Here is a 22,449-nt window from a genome sequence, read left to right as displayed (position 1 = left end):
TTGTGTAATGACCCCGTCGCATTGATTGCGGGATATTTGGAATCTAGCTATGCGCATGCGTATACCTATGAGAAATTTTCAATAAATTTGTTTCGGTATTTTCGTTATGCAGTATTCAATAATATTGCTTTCTTCGTTGTGTAAGATGCTAAAGTTTGCTAACATGCAGCCAAAGAGTGAACTGTCTGAGTGAACACGACTACAGCCCAAGCACGTACAAGGTCTTGCTTTTCAGGTTGTTTTGAAATTGTAAATTTTGGTTTTGTAGCATATCGGGGACGAGCGGATAAGAGGGAAATTCTGCACAAAATGGCGGTACGAATACAATATGTTGGGTCGTAATAATGTTTATACATACTGGGTGGAGAATAAGAATCCTCCTGCACCAGTTCGCTATGAAATGGTTGGATATGACACTTTGCTGACGTCATACTACGATAGATACATTATCGATTACGATAACTACACGAAATGGGAATATGACGAGAAAATCTTTAATATACCACAAAGTAAGAGTTTATCAGCGACCTCTTTTTCTATAGAATATCATAAAATGTTCATGCATTTTGTTGCCTCATTATTTTGATGTGCCGACATTACTCATTTTTTTCTTTAATTTTCATTTGCACAACTGCTCTTTCATAGCACCAGTGGTTAGCGTTCTTAGGGAACGAGATTGTTATTATTTTATGTCGCCACTCAACCATGAGGGTTTGTCTTAAAACGAGGTCGCGAACTTAAGTACGACTCTCATCTTCCTAAGCTATACTTTTTGCTATCAACGAGTAAGCAAAATACAAATGAAAACCGATTCATAGCTTGAGCGGGCTTGTTCGTCAATCAATCCACAGTTTCAATCCAACAGTAAAGATTGATGAATCCTTAACCGTTTTAACTTACCACAAAATGTTTTATTCGCTTGCAGTAGCTCGCTGCTCTGTTCAATAGTTGTACTCAACAACAGTAGCCGTGTTCGTATAGTTTTGTTTGGAGTTTTTCCTCTATATGCTACCCAGAACCTCTGCAAGTTATTCTGCCCTCTATTTTGACTAGTTTCAAACGACGCAGACTGCTCGAACGCTTCAGATACGGAGCACGGTGAAGAGGGTGAACATTTTATGAATCCCATTGCGGAGTTTACATTACCGCACGATGCTGTTGATCCGGTGGAAAAAAAATTTCATCGATATGGGAAAACACATGGAAAAAAGTACAACGACGAGAAGGAACACTTGAGAAGAAAACATATTTTCCGACATAATATCAGGTAATATAAGTGATAAATTTCTCTCAGTAGAATCAGTTGACTCTATATATAAAGATTGGAGCAAGGAAATCAAGGAAAACACCGCCTTTACAAAGACAAGGCAACACCGCTTTTCCAAAGACATTGACCAAGGAACAAGATTTGTGCATGCTGGTATATAAAACGGGGCCACTGTAACTGGCGTAAGAGCTTCCTGCATGCCAATCGCATGTAAATATTATACCTGTGAAAAGTTAAATTAATGAAATCATTTGGGTTGAACATCTCCTTGTACAGGCCTTGCAAGTAACACCCACATGTTCTTAACTCGACCTTATTATTCCTTTTCCTTTTTCAAGGTTCATCAATTCTATGAATCGAAAAAAACATGGTTTCAAGCTCAAAGCTAATTCGTTTACGGATATGACCGATGCAGAGTACGATCGACAAAAAGGGGATTTGCCTGATCATCCAGCTGACCTTCGCAGAGAAAAAAGAAAAACTACTTTCTATATCAATGAAAAATATAGGCCTCACAAAAGAGCACCAAAGATTCCTGATAAACTGGACTGGAGGAAATATGGTATGCACGCAGTAGGAGAGGCTTTATTCCTATTTGCATCAAAAGTGTTTGCAGTCTATTTGTCGGGGGAAGAACAAAAATATTCCGCGAGTATACTTCGAATTTGTTTCCGTTTATGACTGCAGGTGCGGTGTCCGATCCTCGTGGGCAAGGAAACTGTGGCTGCTGTTGGGCTTTTGCAGCGATTGGAGCCATCGAGAGCGCCAATTTCATAAAGGTCAGCCGTTTAAAAATAAATCTCTTCTTGCGCATGTATAATCGTAAAATATACTCCAGTTGTTCGAGCTTTTCATTCGGACAAAAAGGTATATTATTAAATTCCAAACATTGTCTTTCGGACAGACAGGAGAAATGGTTAAACTTTCTGAACAGCAGATGGTTGATTGCACTTGGAAAGTGAAAGGAGCATGGAAGAATAAAGGTAATCGTGGTTGCCATGGAGGTATGGCGTGGAAGGTGTTTTTCTGGGGTAAAAGTCACACGATAGCAACCAGTGAAAGTTATGGGCCATACAAAGGTCAGGTAGGTCGGGTTTTTCTGCGTTGCGTGTGACAGTTTGTAACATATTTTCAGTGTAACAATTTTGCGACATTTTAGAACATATTGTAACATTTAAGTTTTTAACAACTGCAGCACCTCAACCAGGTATAACTTGATATACGAACACCCAAACCAAGACCAATCTATCGATATTTACCAATCTATTGCAGGAAGGATATTGTAAAACAGAGAATATAACCGAGGGCGCAAAGATTTATGGGTTCAGACGAGTAAAGAAACATAGTGCGAAAAGTCTCAGACGGGCCGTAGCATATCACGGACCAGCGGCAGTTGCAATAAATTCGCATCCGCTGACACTCAAGTTTTACAGCCATGGAGTGCTGGATGATAAAAGTTGCTGTAGGTGAATCTCTATAGAGACATGTATTTTAGCTGGGCAAATTTTTGTGTTTCGAGTTAAATTACCAGGCCACTTCTATTTTGATTTCTCCTTTTATTATAATCTCATTGTTAATGCGGTTATCATGGATACAGAGCTAGTCAAGAAACATTCATGCTTACTCGTATCTCCGTCCAAACAAGGGCGTGCAGTTGACATAACTCCTGAAGATAATACTTCATAACTCCTTAATAATTCAGATTGATAAATCACATATTAATATTTCACTGTAGACAAGTTCACTGTCAAATTCTAATGAACTATACGGCACTTCGCATTTGAAAGGCATTATTTTTTGCTCACCTTGAATCTTATGTTTTTACTTCGCAGCCAACGTGACGGATCATGCAGTGTTGGTAGTTGGTTACGGCCAAGAAAATGGGGTAAATTATTGGCTGGTTAAGAATTCCTGGTCAACAATGTGGGGTGACAAAGGATACGTGAAGATACGAGAGGATAGATGTGGGGTACTCAATAAGCCCGTGGTTGTGCTGAATAAACATATTAAATCTTATCCATGGCGTAAAAACATGAAATGGAGAAATAATTCTAAACTGAAGAAAAGCATTAGAAAATCACATAAAAAGCATCGAAGGAAGAAAGCATTGAAACGGAAATAAAACATCATTAGGGATTGAAGTGCATGGAAACCACACGCCTTCCGAGAATCACAATAACTCTGATTCTTATTAAATAGTTTTAGCATAATTATATATTTTACTATGATAAAATCACTGGGTTTTGATTGGTTGAGAGGAGAACTTTTATTTTATTAATTTCAGAACAGGAAAATTCGGGATTTTTCCAAAATAAACAAAATGGCGAGAATTTATTTGCACATGTACTAGACAACCCGACACCTCGGAAATTGGAAGACATTGTGATACTTCCGAATTAATAACCTTGTCTATACTTTAAGCCTCGAATGGTCTTCACGGACAGCCTGGAGAAGCCCTGGAGAAACTGGATAAAAGTCTTCATCGCAGCCGCATGTCGATCCTACAGAGAGCTAAGTCTGAACGAGTTCCACCGTCGCTAAAATGCCTGAGTTATTGTTGTACTTTCGAATTCCAAAACCTCAATTAGGATTTCGATGGCAACTCCATAAAAATTAGAAACAAAGATATATCACATTACATATTGCGACAAAGATTATGACCCTAGATGATTATCTGATTCTCCGATTTGTCACATGCTACTTAAGCTTGCTAGTTTCTCACATTTTTCACATTTTGCGAATTTCTCACAGGGCACTCAGTGCAGTCGAATGTAACTGTCTTTCAAAGCTTTTGATTATGTGCGTATTTATTTATACAACTCTCGTGTATGTATTTAAAAGGGAGTCGGGCAGGTGCGGGCTGAGAAATGAATTTTGAGAAGCTAGCTATAATGTGCTGATATTAGGATCATGGCAACCAAGATCGGCTTTCTACCTGGTCGTGTCTTCCTTGTCCTTGTTGTGGCCACTGTTGCAGCTATTCTTTTTTTTGCTTCATATTTAGAAAGCAATGGAGGACAAAAGGTTTCGAATATGTATGTTTCCTTGTACGTGCATGCATCCAAATCAACATTGTTCGCTTGGTTGCTATAGCCTGGCGCGTACACGTAGTCTGGTTTAATAACTTAGCACGCACATCGCTTCCGTGTCAGTCATCACCGAAATGTTTTATCATTCTTGCTCATTTTTACGACACGAATTATAGAATATCTCAATATTTTTTTGGCAGATCTAGACTAGGATGTGTCCGTGACAATTGTCACAAGTGGTATGCGCCAGGCTTACGATTGACTATTATTATTATTATTATTTTTAAATTCAATTGATAAATTACATATAGCAGAATGTACGTATGATAATCTGTTGTCTGTTTATGAGACTTTGTCCACTGCCGAGTGCCGTGCTTATTCTTTGAATTCTTATTCTTATGTTCTTGTCAACCGTACCCATGCATGCATGCATGTTGTCCGGCAATTTTTGATTTCCCGAGGGAATGATTGAATGAATGCCTTCATTTCTGTATTTTATTCAAATATATAATATTCAAATGTATTTTATTCAATTATTCAATAATCATGCAATTGCAACTTACTAATTTCTCACATTTTTATTAATGAAATAGGGCAAGCGTTATGACTCTCTCCACAGCTTTGTGTATGTATTTATGTATTTAATTTGAATGATTCGGGCAGGCGCGGGTTGAGAAATTAAATTTAATAAGAAGCCATGTAGCTACAGTTGGCTGATGTATTATGGCAACCATTATCAACTTTCTCCGTCGCCGACACTTTCTTGTCCTTGTGGTCGTAATGGCAGCTCTTGTTTTTTTTTCTTCACACTTTATTCCTTTCCTATCTACAGTCAAACTTCCTAGGCTTTCAAGAGATGCAGGAAATAATGGAGGACAAAAAGTTTCCAACATGTATGTTTTCTTTGTATGTATGTGCATGCGAATCAACATTGTTCGCCACCTGTGCTGACGATGTGTTGTCTTTCTATGAGACTGTAGTCATTTAATAGTAGTACGGCGAAAAATGCGGTGTGTTTAAACGCAGTGTGGACTGTGTGGTTGGGCGAAAATGCAGCAAATAAAGGCGAAAGCATCTGAATACGGCAAAGGTATATAAAATCGTTACGCTCTGCATGACAGCCAACGCGATGAAGTGTCAAATGAGTTTGAATTTGAGCTAGCTATTAGAGTAAATAGATGTGATTTCATTCCGTGATTCCGACAATACTGTATGCTTGTTTGGTTTCATCCACTGAAGACTTTAATTCCAAAAAATCATCAACAAGCATCCTAAATTTTACCTCATTGACATTGCATGCATGAAGGCTGTTTATACACCCACGTAAGTCTAAATCCTTATATACTATAGACGCCGGAAGTAGTTTAAGATGGCGGCGGCAAAGTTTTAGAAGAGGGCAGAATCATTTTACCTTGGCAGCTTGGTTTTCTGCATACTTTAATGTGCATTAGTTGACTTAGATGTTAAATAATAAAAATTTGGTGAACTGCATGTTTGTTTAAGGTCAGGTTTGTGTTTGCGTATGTACAGAGCCTCCTTGAGTTTGAGAGAGAAGGAAGTATTACTGAGCAGTGTCTAGGATAATGAAGCAAGAGCGGGTGCATGTACTTAGACTTGTAGTTAGGGTTTTGTTGGTGTTTGTCTTCGACTCTTTGTAGAGGATTTGATAGTGCAGCATATAACCACTGACGTGTTTGTAATATATCGATGCTGCTCGGTTACAAACGCACTGAGCTGTCAACCCGACTCGCTGTTCCTTGTTTAGGTCGGAAACATGTGTTCTTGTTCAAAACACCGACTCGTACTGAAATAGGAGCAAAATGAAACCAATATTGATGATATGGCGTTTGTATATTCGTTTCAAATCCCGACCATACAAGCGTCGAGCAAGTCTTCCAGGCCACCTGTAAAGCTTGGTTTCCATATGACGCCGACGTCTGAAAGTATTATTATCCGTGATTATTGAAGAGTGAAGTATATTGTCTTTGAAATCATTTTCTCCCTGGATGATTACAGACAATAAGTCGGCGACAGGTCGGTGTCATATGGAAACCAGGCTTAAGGTATAGGATTGCTGTAGGAATCTTCAAATCCTCCCAATGACTAATGACATAATCTAAAGGTTACGTTTACACCAGACACAATAAAAGTTTTAAAAATAGTAATTTGTAACTTTTACAGAAACAATACGAATTTGGCTTTGGCTCAAAAAGTTAAGGAATTGTCAAAAAATTTGATAGAACTTCAGAGAAGTTTAGTAACATCAGTCAGTCACCAGCAGAAAGTGGGCTTACTTATTCAAAAGACCTTTCAAATATTGACAATACTGAATGAAGAAAACCCCGATGGGAACCTGTTGGAAAACCCGCAAGAAGAAAATGTTAAGAAAGAAGTTTGCCCCGAACAGTTCATGGGAAAGAAACTGAACTATGGCTATCCGCTGTTCCGAAAAGGATTTGACCGTGTCGATTGCAAAGAGTTTATTCCAAATGAAAAACTTATAACAATTGTGGCGATTATACCAAACGAGATTGGGAGACCTGCGCAAAGTTACTTAGAGATGATGCAGGGTATAGAGAAATATTACCCTGGGATGCGGGTAATATTAGTCACGCAAAAACAAGTGCAACCGTCGGTCACATCTGACATATCTAAACTTAAGATTAATTTTGAAAATTTTGTGATGAAAGCGGATTCAGGCCAAGGCGCCTTGTTGCAGGAACTTGTTGGTAAAGTCTCCACACCCTATGTGTTAATAGCAATAAATATTACTCACTTTGATGACGATATTAACCTGGAACGAATGGTTCGTATTCTCAGTTACAAACCTCAAGTGAAATTTGTCGGTGGTGCTTTCCGCAATTTGAAAGGACAGTGGGATATGGGTTGTCAACAGGTGTCATTTAGAAATATGACCGCTAAGTTCATGGGAGGATATTACAGGTCATTCAATGAATGTGTAGTCTGTGATTTTTTGTCAGGACCAATAATGGCGAGGACAGATACTTACAAAGAATTGCCATTTGATACCAGGTAAGGTAATACACTCACGGATCCAGGATAAGGTAGAATAAATGACTACCTTCTTTAGAAAGTCAGAACATGACTACATATTCTTTAGTAAGTGAGAACATATAGTATACATGGTATACACAGTGTAAGAACACATAATGGCACTAATGATTTTAAAGGCTAACTTTTAAAGAATCTTTGTTTCTTTCAGTATCAAATTTGGCTCAATTTATGATCTCTTTTGGCGCTTCAAGAAACAAACACCGCAAAAAATCGCCGTATCGTGTCCGGATGTCATGTTTAACATTCAAAGTCGCGATATTGCCGACGAAGAGCTTGTAACGTTCGCAAACAAACATCAAATTCACAGGATTATCGATCCAGATGGTAGGGTGCGCTGGTATGGATGCCGAAATGGATATTCTTACACTTCTGCAAAGTTGTGCAAGAGAGGAAAAGGAATACACTTATCTCCTGCAGATATGGAAAACCTCGCTGATGTGATGAAATTTTTTATGAAAGCATGTGATGATGCCGGCGCTATTTGCGAATTTGACTCCGGAACGATGATAGGTAAAAATACCACAATTGAATACTCTCCCAATAATCAACCCATTCTTCTGCTTTCCCTCTGGTCGGAGGTTTAATTTCTAAAATTTGCAACGAGGGGCAATGTATGAAGAATGTTCATTGCTCGTTGTTTACCGCCGATTAAAATTATTGTGTCACCAATCAATAAAGTGTCGGTATATTGAAAAACATTTTACTTTGCTTTGCTTTACTCATAAATGAATATAAGCTCGAGTATAAGGTATTGTCAGAAAAAAAGAAACACTCAAAATTTGAGCATGCAAAAATTGAACTGTTGGTGCTTGCTAACGCCTCCTACACACAGCACACCGCCTTCAAGATTTGTGCAATGTTAATTAATACTAACTAATTTTCTGATTCTTTGGACAGGTGCCGTCAAGCTCAACGGTGTTCTCCCTTGGGACATAGACGGTGACATCACATTCCTTTCTAATAATTTCTCTGTTCTGAAAAATCTTCAGGACAAAGTAAAAAACGCGGGTTACAGCTTGAAGGTTGGTTATGGTACTACGGTGAAAAATGGTCGTACGGAACGTGGGTTCTTTGATTTAAGAACAACAAACTGGGACGTAGAGTTATGGGGCATGGCAGAAACGAAATTTGGAAGTCAAATAGACGTTGCCCGTGGGGTGATTCCAACCAAGGTTCTGTTTGCTGGACAATGGGTCAATCATCCGCATAACCCCGGGCTTTTTGCCCGCAATCGTTACGGTCCTGGGATATACCAACATCAGGAACATTGGCGAAGATATGGTCGCAAGAGTTCCTGGTTGTTTTATACTCCAGGAACTTTCCTTCCATGTCCTGAGCCGGGCCAGTCATTCTGCCTCGATCAATACCCCATTGATGGTAATATGCAATTTAGGGATTATTGCCCACTGTGATCATGAGACTAGAAGAATTGGAATGCTGTACCAAGATTTGTAGATAGGTTAATTTTAGATAGATACATACGTACATGGTTTAATACAATCAATTACTGCAGTTTTGATGACTGAATTACAAGTGATCATATCATTCATATTTATAGTTCCTGATTGTAAAATATATTCTTACCCGAATTAAATCTAAACTTAATCAAACAGTATCAAAAGAACGGTTTTTTTGTTCCTCTTGGAGGAATTGCCGCCGTATCATGCGAGCGAAATCGAATCGCGCATTAGTCAGAGATTTCGAGCTGTGCACCACAACTCTTGGGAGACAAAGCTGTGACGTAGATAAATACAGTTGGCTGATAATATTCAGGCAACCATGGTCGACTTTCTACCTGGCCGAAACTGGCCGATACTTTCTTGTCCTTGTGGTTGTGATTCAGATTGCAGTTATTATTTTTTTCTCTTTATATTTTATTCCTTTCCTATTCACGGCTTTACGATGTTTTACGACGGGAACTATCGACCGGAAGTGAAAAGGGTCTGGACGCGAGGTTTTGTTTTAATTTTTTGCCGTCGTAGCAGATTTGGAGGGGCGAAAGTTGTGTTTTTTCATCGAAAAGTCTTTTAAAACGCAGGTAAATTTAATAAATGACATGAAATTATATAATTCGTTTTAGGCGATTAATCTGTTAATTAAATGCAGCTCTTTTCTGTACTAATATGCTTTTAATTTCAATGAATTTAACAGGTACCAAAGTCAAAATATGCAGAACCTGACAGGACGACACCAACAGAAAAAAAAAGCCCGAATCTGCAAATATTTTTTGTCTTTTCTTAATCACCATCATCCTGTATTGTTACAGTTATGAAAAAGACATTGGATATACCATGGTAAAGATCATTTTAGAAGTAATTAATATGGCACGATGAAATATACGTTATGCAATGGAGGGAAATCCAGTCAGAATTTAAAAGAAGTCACTCGATCAAGTGGAACAAACAAAAGTACAGGCTGTAAAGAAAGTCTGGGAAAGGAGAAGTGAAGAAGATGCAACAGGAAAGCTGGAAAAAAAGACAAGAGGTAATGGAAGTGCCACAATGAAATATTTGAAAGAGATGGATGATTAGATGTCAGAGTTAAAAAAACATTAAAATTGTGTATTGAGGAAGCAAATATGAGGCAAGAACAGCTGATGTTGACAATGCAAGTACCAGCAGTGGATGGAGACATAATGGAGACAAAATATGTCATATAAATTAAAATTTTTAGAGTACATTGCATACACATAATAAACAATTATTGGATGAGGTTTTTGTGATATGCAGAGTTATCAAGGTCGAGGTAAGCGTTATCAAGAATAGTTATGAAATCTTCAAATTTTTTAAAAATCTATTGAAAATATTTGGCAATATTATCAAAGAACCATTCCACACTCATCCTAACAGCACTCATTGAGCTCTTACACTCCTGCAATCGAGGTGTTAAGACAGCACACTGGAATTGTGCCTGCATGTGTACCCAAAGTGGGTATGCTGGATCCCCATAGATGCATAGTAGCTCATTGGTAGTCAAGTCATCATGCTGCTTACCCTCTAGATAAACAAAAAACAACTTGCTATACATATACAGTAATATAGTATACCATATATTTATTTGACCAGTACAATACACAGATATATTTAATTAGATATAATTTTAAGTTTGAAATATATATATTAAATACATGCATATAGTTCCTGACTTACAGGACCAAACAAATTTATAGGGATTATAGCAACTGTGTATCTTTCTAGACACTCACAGTCAGGAGTCAGGATGGTTTTGTTGGCATTGGGTATTCTGTGGCCATGAGTTTGGAAAATAGGTTCAAAAGACAGGATTTTTCGATGTATTTCGATCATGCAATGAAACCAACTCGTCTTCGCCAGTCAAGCCATCGTCATAGGCATCCAACAGCAAGAGATGCCATTGGAAAAGAAAGATTTCTTGATCAAATATTTGTCACAAGTGTAAACATACTGTAATTAATCTTTGTTTACATTATTCTGCGACGGGGGGGGGAATTCTTCTCGCCCCAGTTTTAATCGTCTTTTATTCACGCCCCATCGAAAGTCTAAACCACGCTTTGCTGAAGGTCGCCTATTATGGCAACCATGTTCGACTTTCTACGTGGCCGACACTTTCTTGTCGTTGTGGTTGTGATTCAGATTGCAATTATTCTTATGCTCTCTTCACGCTTTATTCCTTTCCCATTCACGGCTAAACTTACTTCAGCGTCAATTTCAAAGAATGCGGGAAATAATGGAGGACAAAAAGTTTCCAACATGTATGTTTTCTTTGTATATGTATACGCATGCGAAACAACATTGTTCGCCGCCTGTGCTGACGATGTGTTGTCTTTCTATGAGACTGTAGTCATTTATAGTAGTACGGCGAAAAACGGAGTGTTCAAACGCAGTGTGGACTGTGTGGTTGCCGGTTGGGCGAAAATGCAGCAAATAAAGGCGGAAGCATCTGAATACGGCAAAGGTATATAAAATCGTTACCTGTGTCGTTCGCTCTGCAGAACACTGCTGCAGAATAGCAGGTTGTCACGTGAGCTCTCGACAAATGAGATCGCTCTATTTTCTCATCGCATTTCAGAGAAATTGTGGCTAAAATTTTTGCATTCGTCGCAAAATAAATAGAGAACAAATATAAATATTTACATTTTCGAGTAAATTTCAAGTGTACTTACAGAAGAAGTAACGATCTAGTGGTCTCTGCAAAAATCTCAGAGGTAAATGTTATATTATATCTAATTGCTTTTATAATTTAATTTCAGAGAGTTACAAGTTGTTTTAAAAAATGTTTTTTAGAACTTTATATTCCATTGCTGTTTTTGGTGATGAGCGACTGGATCGTTTACGTGTTTCAAACGAAATTATCCTGGGGTTTTTGTTGCATATTCAACAATTATTCCTCAACATGGTCAACTTTAGCGTGCTATAGCAAATCCAATTTTAATATAATGAAGTCCATTTGAATATAATATCTTCACAGAAAACTGCATGGACTGAACATAGATAATTGTATGGTAGCTAATGAATTGTTGACATCATCAATTATATACCATGTGTTGGAGTTCTTAATTGAGCATAATCATAAAAATTATGTATGTGTCTGTCATTTCTACAAGCATTATATACATGCTAAGGTATGTAATATGTGGCAATGCTACAGCTTTTAGAAATGTTCATATTTAGAGTGAGGATAATCATGATTTGCACAAATCACATGCCAATTGTTTCTGACATGGGCCAATTTTTTAGTGTGTATTACTATGTATCATTCAACATATATCATAATTTCATAATTGTGGAGTTTTGATCAATTCAATAACAATAAAAAATAAACACTTTTCCATTGTTACAATACGTTTATTGGGAGAATATTTACATTTTGGGTTAACTAAATCGGTGTACTTTTTTCCCTAACAGATAACATATACCCAGTTCCATTAATTATATATACTGTTTTGTTTACAAAATGACCAAAAAACTTGCCAAGCATGGCTTTTATATATGCAACAAATATCTGTCAAAGTGACAGGTAAGTCACTCCTAATTTGATACATCAAGCATTAGACTTCTTCATCACTTTTATCCACATCTTGACTCCACAATTCTGCCATAATGAGACTAAACCAGGTTAGGACCAGCCAACCATATAAGTAAGTAGGTCTCTTTCTACAAAATCATAAGAATTTTTTTTATTTATTGGTTCTCTCTAATTATGTAAAATTGAAAAAAATAATATTTAACTACAGCTTGCACATTCAAACAGCTATAAATACATACAATGTACGTATTCAGTATGAAAGTACCATTCTGAAAACAGCAAAGACGAAATTGTACCAAATAAGAAGTGTTGTTTAATGCATGTTAAATAATATACCAACCATGAAATGGTTCAATTTTTATCAAAATCGGCCAAGTATTCGCACAGGAATCGCAAGCAAGGGCCTAAATCCTGGGTGGGGGATGGAGGGGACATGTCCCACCCCCCACAGGGGTTGAATATGTAATTGTCCCCCTGACTTTTTTATACCATAGTGTCTCAAGAAATGTGAACTTGAAAGTCCAAACTATTAACATTCGACAATTCCATATAAAACAATTGATAAATGATGTAATTGTTTACCAATTTACAGAAACAATGCGAATTTGGCTCAAAAAGCTAAGGAATTGTCAAAAGATTTGATAGAACTTCAGAGAAGCTTAGTAAAATCAGTCGGTCACCAGCAGAAAGTGGGCTTACTTATTCAAAAGACCTTTCAAATGTTGGCAATACTGAATGAAGAAAACCCCGATGGGAACCTGTTGGAAAACCCACAAGAAGAAAATGTTAAGAAAGAAGTTTGCCCCGAACAGTTCATGGGAAAGAGACTGAACTATGGCTATCCGCTGTTCCGAAAAGGATTTGACCGTGTCGATTGCAAAGAGTTTATTCCAAATGAAAAACTTATAACAATTGTGGCGATTATACCAAACGAGATTGGGAGACCTGCGCAAAGTTACTTAGAGATGATGCAGGGTATAGAGAAATATTACCCTGGGATGCGGGTAATATTAGCCACGCAAAAAGAGGTCCAACCATCGGTCACATCTGACATATCTAAACTTAAGATTAATTTTGAAAATTTTGTGATGAAAGCGGATTCAGGCCAAGGCGCCTTGTTGCAGGAACTTGTTGGTAAAGTCTCCACACCCTATGTGTTAATAGCAATAAATATTACCCACTTTGATGACGATATTAACCTGGAACGAATGGTTCGTATTCTCAGTTACAAACCTCAAGTGAAATTTGTCGGTGGTGCTTTCCGCAATTTGAAAGGACAGTGGGATATGGGTTGTCAACAGGTGACATTTAGAAATATGACCGCTAAGTACATGGGAGGATATTACAGGTCATTCAATGAATGTGTAGTCTGTGATTTTTTGTCAGGACCAATAATGGCGAGGACAGATACTTACAAAGAGTTGCCATTTGATACCAGGTAAGGAAAAACACTCATGCAGTGACATATTGAGGATAAGGTAGACTAAATGACTACAGCCCTAACTTGTAATCATATCGATTTTTGTTCAGTTCAACATATTCTTTATAGGAAGTCAGAACACATGATGGCACTAATGATTTTAAAGGCTAACTTTTAAAGAATCTTTGTTTCTTTCAGTATCAAATTCGGCTCAATTTATGATCTGTTTTGGCGCTTCAAGAAACAAACACCGCAAAAAATGGCCGTATCGTGTCCGGATGTCATGTTTAACATTCAAAGTCGCGATATTGCTGACGAAGAGCTTGTAACGTTCGCAAACAAGCATCGAATTCACAGGATTATCGACCCTGATGGTAGGGTGCGCTGGTATGGATGCCGAAATGGATATTCTTACACTTCTGCAAAGTTGTGCAAGAAAGGAAAAGGGATACACTTATCTCCTGCAGATATGGAAAACCTCGCTGATGTGATGAAATTTTTTATGAAATTATGTGAAGATGTCGGCGCTATTTGCGAATTAGACTCTGGAACGATGATAGGTAAATATACCACAATTGAATACTCTCCCAATAATCAACCCATTCTTCTGCTTTCCCTCTTGTCGTAGGTTTAATTTTCAAAATTTCCAACGAGGGGCAATGTATGAAGAAGATTCGTAGTTTACATTTAGTATTGGTTATAAATCAATAATGTGTCGGTATATTTAACAACATTTTGCTTTGCTTTACTTTGCTTTGCTTTACTCATAAATGAATCTAAGCTCGAGTATAAGCTATTGTCAGAAAAAGAAAACACGCAAAATTTGAGCATCAAAGTAGCCTAACTGTTGGTGCTTGCTAATTAACGCCTCCTACACACAGAGTTGCAAAAAAGCTACGGGTACGCGGGTACCACCCGGAGGAAGGTTTGCTTTGAATAAGGTTTGTGAGGAAGGTTAAAAGTTGAGCACTCTAATTGATGCTGGTTGCCACTTGACTCAGTGACGTAACGTCATTTTGAGGAAGGTTTTCAAAACTTGAAATCCTACCGGAGGAAGGTTGAACTCTTTTTGCAACTCTGCCTACACACAGCACACCGCCTTCAAGATTTGCGCAGTGTTAATACTAACTAATTTTCTGATTCTTTGTACAGGTGCCGTCAAGTTCAACGGTGTTCTCCCTTGGGACTTGGACGGTGACATCACATTTGTTTCTAATAATTTCTCTGTTCTGAAAAATCTTGAGGACAAAGTAAAAAACGCAGGTTACAAGTTGAGTGTTGGTTATGGTACTACGGTGAAAAATGGTCGTACGGAACGCGGATATTTCGGTTTGAAAACAACAAACTGGAGGGTAGAGTTATGGGGCATGGCAGAAACGACATTTGGAACTCAAATAGACGTTGCTCGGGGGGTGATTCCAACCAAGGTTCTGTTTGCGGGACAATGGGTCAATCACCCGCATAACCCCGGGCTTTTTACTCGCAATCGTTACGGTCCCGGGATATACAAACATCAGGAACATTGGCTAACATATGGTCGCGGGAGTGGTTGGTTGTTTTATAATCCAGCAACTTTCCATCGATGTCCTGAGCCGGGCCAGTCATTCTGCCTCGATCAATACCCCACTGATGGTAATATGCAATTTAGAGATTATTGCCCACTTTGATAATGAAACTGGAAGAATTGGAATGCTATACCAAGATTTGTAGATAGGTTAATTATAGATAGATAGATACATACGTACATGGTTTAATACATAAAAATTCCCGCAGTTTGGAAGACTGAATTACAACTGATGTTAGAAAATATAAATATAGCTAACTAAATATGCCGGTTACGCAAAGATTTATTGGTTCAGACGAGTAAGACGGGCAGTATGAAAGAAAGAAGAGTCATATCACGGCTAGCAACATTCGCATACACTGACACTAGAATTTTAAGCTATAGAGTGGTAAATGATCAAGTTGTAAGTGGTTCTCTTTTAACATGCATGTATTTCGTCCGGGCAATTGTGTATTTCCCGAGGGCGAGGGAATGAATGCTTTTATTTCCTTATTTTATACACTCTGAATATCATTATTAATACGGCTATCATGGTATACAGTGCAAATTTCCACGCCCAACAGTATTCAGCTGACTAATTATTCGCCGAAGGCGAAGGCGAGGTGAAAATCGCTGAATAAAAACCGAGACGAAGTCGAGTCGCCGTTTTTCAGTCACTTTTCCAGTTCCCAGAAGTCGTCAACCGTGCTTGTCGCCAACAAACATGTTGAAGAACATTTGCGGAGCCGAATATTTGAGGCGAACGGAAAGCACCAAATAATATTGCAACAAAAGATATGGCGCTGGGTTATTATGCTACTTAAACTTGCTAATTTCTCACATTTTTATTAATGAAATAGGGCAAGCGTTATGACTCTGTCTACAGCTTTGTTTATGTATTTATGTATTTAATTTGAATGAGTCGGGCAGGCGCGGGTTGAGAAATTAAGTGCGAGATTGTAAGAAACCATGTAGAGTCTGCTACAGTTGGCTGATGTTATTATGGTAACAATGGTCGACCTTCTACGTGGCCGAAACTTTCTTGTCGTTGTGGTTGTGATTCAGATTGCAATTATTCTTTTTTTCTCTTCATATTTTATTCCTTTCCCATTCACGGCTAAACTTCCTTCACCGTCAATTCCAAGGAATGCAGAAAATAATGGAGGACAAAAACTTTCAAACATGTAAGTTTTACTTTGTATGTGCATGCAAATCAACATTGTTTGCCGCCTGTGCTGACAATGTGTTGTCTTTCTATGAGACTATAGTCATCACACTATAGTTGCACGGCGAAAAACGCAGTGTTTAAACACAGTGTGGACTGTGTGGTTGGGCGAAAACGCAGCAAATAAAGGCGAAAGCATCAGAATTGACTGAATACGTCAACATTATATAAAATCGTTACGCTCTGACTGTTGAATTAATCGATCTAGCTCAGCCCACGATGAGGTGTCAAATGAATTTGAGGTATTAAAGTGAATAGATAAACATGATATTGTCAGTGTTGTTTTCAATATGTTGTCATAGCATAGGTTTGTTTGATTTCATCCGCTGAAGACTTTAATTCCACAATATAATCATCAATCGTCCTAATTTTTACCTCATTGACATTGTATTAGTCATTAGGAATATTTCAAGTATATTATCTTATATAATATTATAAGAATATTTCAAGAAATATGATGATACAGGCGAGGTGATACTCAATGAATAACATTATTTACAACAATGATTAACAACATAACAGGTACAAGATATGCATAATTTAATAGTAGGACAACACGACAGACCTGTGGACAGACAAAATTATAACTGGAAAATAGTATTAAAATGCTGAACCTGCATGTTTGTTTAAGGTCAGGTTTACGTTTGCGTATGTACAGAGCCTCCTTGAGTTTGACAAAGAAGGAAGTGTTAGCAGTGTCTAGAATGAGGCGTGTGGACGGTGTGGTCATGCAGCATATAACCGCGTGTTTGATTTGCAATATATCGATGCCGCTCGCCAGGATATAAACCCACTGAGCGGTCAACCCCAAGAGCGATTGCCTCCAAGATGACATAAACTTATTCTCGTCATATAAACTAAGGGGCTGTTTACATGAGCCCGGTTACCCGAGATTAAACGAAGCGTGAGAGGACTTTGAGGTATTGAAATAAGTCTTTATGACACCAAACAAGCACATGCTATTGTTATGGTGATTATACGAAGTTCACTGCGTTTATTACTCCGGCGTCAGCGACGGAGTTGAAAATTCGCCCCGGTTTTGTTTTGTTGTTTTTTTTTTTGTTTTTTTTATTTTTCGTCGTCGCAAGTCTGAATGGCGCGAAACATTGTAGTATTTAAAATATGTATGTAACCGTATTTATATACGTCCCAGTCCTATCTGCCAAGAGTTGTGGTGCACAGCTTTGGCTAATTTTCCAATGCGCGATTCGATTTCGCTCGCATGATACGGCAATTTCTTCAAGAGGAACAAATAAACCGCTCTTTTCATGCTGTTCGATTAAGTTTAGATTGAATTGGGGTAAGAATATATTTAATACATGTAGACCCGGTCCTATTTTAATAATATCACTGCTATTTCGCCGTTTAACAAAATGATGTGGTCGTGTATGGGCGCGTTGACACGTCGCGTAGTTTGCACAGGATCGAAGATTTAATACAACTATAGAAGCGCGAATTCCAAAGGCAAAGTGTAAGACGAAGCGAATGTATCATGCGGTTTATTTACATTTTTGAACAATTGAACTTTTATACTGCGATGTGCTTCTGAATTTCGCCATCGAACATTTAGGTTCGCAAGGCATCTAAATGCGAATATGTATGCAAAACAATACGCGAACTGTATTGTTTATGTTCAGAAGCTCTATATTGAAGACTGGCACGTGCGCCGGAGTTAACGCCAGAACGGTGTTTTTGAACAATTGAACTTCTATACTTTTTAAAGTACGATGCTTCTGAATTTTGCGATCGAACATTTATAGGTTCGCAACAGCCTCGTCCCCAGGCTCCATTACGTGCGCGTGGGGAATGTCGCGCGCAGGGATTTTAACACGAAATAGAGCCTGGCAGAAAATGCAAGCCATTCTACAGAAATCGAAGAGAAATGTATTTTGTTACATTTTGTTACATCTTAATTTTTGACACAGTCTTCTCTCCCACACAAAACCTTTCCTCCAATAAACGCATCGAATATTGGTCTTCGCATTGTGTCCAGCAAAGAACGCTCACTATCTGTCAACTTAAGAAATACTTGCTCATTTCTTTGTTTGGCCGCCATCTTGAATGCATTTTCTGCCAGGCGCTCCGCCCGCGAGAGCTTCCCCACTGACCCACGCGTGTTCCCCCGCCGCGCCGGGGACGAGGCTGGGTTCGCAAGGCATCTAAATGCGAATATGACTAATGGACTGAATTGTTTATGTTCAGAAGCTCTATATTAAAGACTGGCACGTGCGCCGGAGTTAACGCCAGAAAAGGCGTCTTGTTGGGAATAAATTTGTTATGTATTTGATTTTGGTATCGAGAATTTCTTTGTGAAGTCGTCTGTGATTAAAGCGGCTCACGCAAGATACGCCCACTCCGATCATACGGCTATCATGGTATACAGTGCAAATCTCCACGTCCAACAGTATTCAGACGACAAGGGGGTCGTCAACATATCCGTTTCAAATCCCGGTGATACGAGCGAGCGAAGTAAACATTGTGACCTCTCCCCCATGTCTGGAGCCGTTTCATTAAAAAAAAGTTTTTATAAAAGTCTTTAATTAGGAAATTAGTCATTGTCGATGTGCAAAATAGTTCGGAACTCGTGCAAAGTTTGTTGAAACCCGGCCACCTGTAAAGCCTGGTTTCCATATGACGCCGTCGACGGTGATTATTGAAGATTTAAATATTTTGTCTTTCTGAAATCGCTTTCTCCTTGCATGATTATGGAAACCAGGCTTAAGGTATAGGACCAAAATGACTAATGGCATAATTAAAAGGTTACGTTTACACCAGACTCTATAAAAGTTTTAAAAATAGTAATTTGTAACTTTTACAGAAACAATGCGAATTTGGCTCAAAATGTTAAGGAATTGTCGAAAGATTTGATAGAACTTCAGAGAAGCTTAGTAAAATCAGTCGGTCACCAGCAGAAAGTGGGCTTACTTATTCAAAAGACATTTGAAATGTTGACAATACTGAATGAAGAAAATTCTGATGGCAACCTGTTGGAAAACCCACAAGAAGAAAATGTTAAGAAAGAAGTTTGCCCCGAACAGTTCATGGGAAAGAAACTGAACTATGGCTATCCGCTGTTCCGAAAAGGATTTGACCGTGTCGATTGCAAAGAGTTTATTCCAAATGAAAAACTTATAACAATTGTGGCGATTATACCAAACGAGATTGGGAGACCTGCGCAAAGTTACTTAGAGATGATGCAGGGTATAGAGAAATATTACCCTGGGATGCGGGTAATATTAGCCACGCAAAAACAAGTGCAACCGTCGGTCACATCTGACATATCTAAACTTAAGATTAATTTTGAAAATTTTGTGATGAAAGCGGATACAGGCCAAGGCGCCTTGTTGCAGGAACTTGTTGGTAAAGTCTCAACACCCTATGTGTTAATAGCAATAAATATTACCCACTTTGATGACGATATTAACCTGGAACGAATGGTTCGTATTCTCAGTTACAAACCTCAGGTGAAATTTGTTGGTGGTGCTTTCCGCAATTTGAAAGGACAGTGGGATATGGGTTGTCAACAGGTGACATTTAGAAATATTACCGCTAAGTACATGGGAGGATATTACAGGTCATTCAATGAATGTGTAGTCTGTGAATTTTTGTCAGGACCAATAATGGCGAGGACAGATACTTACAAAGAGTTGCCATTTGATACCAGGTAATGGAAAACACTCATGCAGTGACATATTCAGGATAAGGTAGACTAAATGACTACAGCCCTAACTTGTAATCATATCGATTTTTGTTCAGTTCAACATATTCTTTAGAAAGTCAGAACACATAATGGCACTAATGATTTTAAAGGCTAACTTTTAAAGAATCTTTGTTTCTTTCAGTATCAAATTCGGCTCAATTTATGATTTGTTTTGGCGCTTCAAGAAACAAACACCGCAAAAAATGGCCGTATCGTGTCCGGATGTCATGTTTAACATTCAAAGTCGCGATATTGCCGACGAGGAGCTTGTAACGTTCGCAAACAAACATGCAATTCACAGGATTATCGATCCAGATGGTAGGGTACGCTGGTATGGATGCCGAAATGGATATTCTTACACTTCTGCAAAGTTGTGCAAGAAAGGAAAAGGAATACACTTATCTCCTGCAGATATGGAAAACCTCGCTGATGTGATGAAATTCTTTATGAAAGCATGTGATGATGCCGGCGCTATTTGCGAGTTTGCCTCTGGAACGATGATAGGTAAATATACCACAAAACACTCTTTGAAAGTTCAACCTATTCTTGTGCAGTTCAACCTACCTTGAAGGTTAGCTCAGTGTTAATACGTAATTTTCTGATTCTTTGCAGAAAGTAAGTAATTTTCTGATTCTCTGCACAGGTGCCGTGAAGTTCAACGGTGTTCTTCCTTGGGACATGGACGGTGACATTATTTTCGTTTCCAATAACTTCACTGCTCTTAAAAATCTTGAGGGCAAAATAAAAAACGCAGGTTACAAGTTGAGTGTTGGTTATGGTACTACGGTGAAAAATGGTCGTACGGAACGCGGATATTTCGGTTTGAGAACAACAAACTGGAGGGTAGAGTTATGGGGCCTCCCTGAAAAGACATTTGGAACTCAAATAGACGTTGCCCGGGGGGTGATTCCAACCAAGGTTATGTTTGCTGGACAATGGGTCAATCATCCGCATAACCCCGGGCTTTTTACTCGCAATCGTTACGGTCCCGGGATATACAAACATCAGGAACATTGGCTAACATATGGTCGCGGGAGTTCATGGTTGTTTTATACTCCAGGAACTTTCCATCGTTGTCCTCAGCCAGGCCAGTCATACTGCCTCGATCAATATCCCATTGATGGTAATATGCAGTTTAAGGATTATTGCCCACTTTGATAATGAAACTGAAAGAATTCCCTAATGCTACCATATACCAATATGTCATAGATGCTGGTTCTTGTTCTTTCGAACTGTATACTATCACAACACCACAATTCGTTTTTTTAATTTTTTTCAAACCATCATTACGAGTCTGATCTCTGTTGTCGGTAAACACTCTTGCTCCTCCTGCTTGCTCGTGGCTTGCTGTTTACAACTCTCTTGAATGAGTCAACTTGAATATTATGCACTGAATATGTAGTTGTAAACAGGGTCTTTAAAAACATCAGTTTGTTTGCTTGTTGAATAAAACGATTGACTTGCTGTATATTTTGAACTTAACCATCGTTTAAGCTGAACGGGCTTGATGCAACTGGACTGGCCCCTGCAAGGGCGTAACACTTCTCTCGAATTTTCGATTGTTTTGCTCTACTAACTAATTTTGCTCCAATTATAATACTAATAACGATTTACTTAACTAATTTGTAACACCATCCATATAAATACGTTAGATAGCCGAGATGACTAAATTCCAACAGATTTTATAAAATATAAATATAGTTATAACATAGCTACTCCGGCATTGTATATGACTATTCAGCAAAATGATTGGTGGAGATACCCACCGTATATCAGCTCATATACGTTGGGTAGAGCAAAACAAAAGAAAAAGCATAACGGCTCAAGGCTGACCGGTTTTCTGAGGTAAATAAAGAAGAAATTGACAGAATTCTGGAATACTTTTGTCGCTCAACGAACAGCATTTGGCTTTATTATAAAACAATCATACCACTCGCTCTTGTCGTATATGAGCCGACTCAGTGCTACACACCTCCCCTGCTATCAGTTCATATACGACTCGAGCTCGTGGTATAAGTTGTTAACTATATAGCTAAGCAAAAAGGTAGATTACATAGATAAAGGTTCAGGGTTGTCCATTAATCATTCTGATTTTGTACATAAATATCCTCGTATGTGCTAAAGTGTCTGTCAGACTCAGATGTCTCTGTTACAGAGTTTCTTCATACCAGTGAAAATGTTTCTCA

General features: G+C 38.3%; 3 protein-coding genes across 4 annotated transcripts; all 3 read left to right on the top strand.

Moving 5' to 3' along the window:
- Positions 1–4,030: 4,030 nt before the first annotated feature.
- LOC114525527 lies at positions 4,031–8,978 on the top strand. 2 transcript variants are annotated; one of them, XM_028546908.1, is made up of 6 exons: positions 4,031–4,302; positions 4,890–4,921; positions 5,129–5,189; positions 6,478–7,329; positions 7,520–7,881; positions 8,269–8,978. In XM_028546908.1, exons 1-6 carry the CDS (start codon positions 4,178–4,180, stop codon positions 8,781–8,783), a joined length of 1,947 nt encoding a protein of 648 aa, XP_028402709.1. In that variant the 5' UTR covers positions 4,031–4,177; the 3' UTR covers positions 8,784–8,978. The 2 variants fall into 2 exon arrangements, with proteins under 2 accessions (XP_028402709.1, XP_028402710.1); XM_028546909.1 differs by having other exon boundaries at positions 4,181–4,291.
- A 1,907-nt stretch (positions 8,979–10,885) lies between these two features.
- Positions 10,886–15,795, top strand: LOC114525528. Its single transcript, XM_028546910.1, has 4 exons — positions 10,886–11,101; positions 12,968–13,813; positions 13,994–14,355; positions 14,948–15,795. The coding sequence occupies exons 1-4, from the start codon at positions 10,920–10,922 to the stop codon at positions 15,460–15,462; spliced, it is 1,905 nt and encodes a 634-aa protein (XP_028402711.1). The 5' UTR covers positions 10,886–10,919; the 3' UTR covers positions 15,463–15,795.
- Positions 15,796–15,880: 85 nt separating this feature from the next.
- LOC114525530 lies at positions 15,881–22,446 on the top strand. Its single transcript, XM_028546911.1, has 4 exons — positions 15,881–16,522; positions 19,382–20,227; positions 20,406–20,767; positions 20,907–22,446. The coding sequence occupies exons 1-4, from the start codon at positions 16,341–16,343 to the stop codon at positions 21,419–21,421; spliced, it is 1,905 nt and encodes a 634-aa protein (XP_028402712.1). The 5' UTR covers positions 15,881–16,340; the 3' UTR covers positions 21,422–22,446.
- The last annotated feature ends 3 nt before the right edge of the window (positions 22,447–22,449 follow it).

This window comes from Dendronephthya gigantea, unplaced genomic scaffold, assembly GCF_004324835.1.
Source record: "Dendronephthya gigantea isolate DGI-Jeju-01 unplaced genomic scaffold, DenGig_1.0 000034F, whole genome shotgun sequence".
NCBI lineage: Eukaryota > Metazoa > Cnidaria > Anthozoa > Malacalcyonacea > Nephtheidae > Dendronephthya > Dendronephthya gigantea.
Note: the sequence above shows the minus strand (reverse complement) of the source record. Positions and strands in the feature narration are given on the sequence as shown.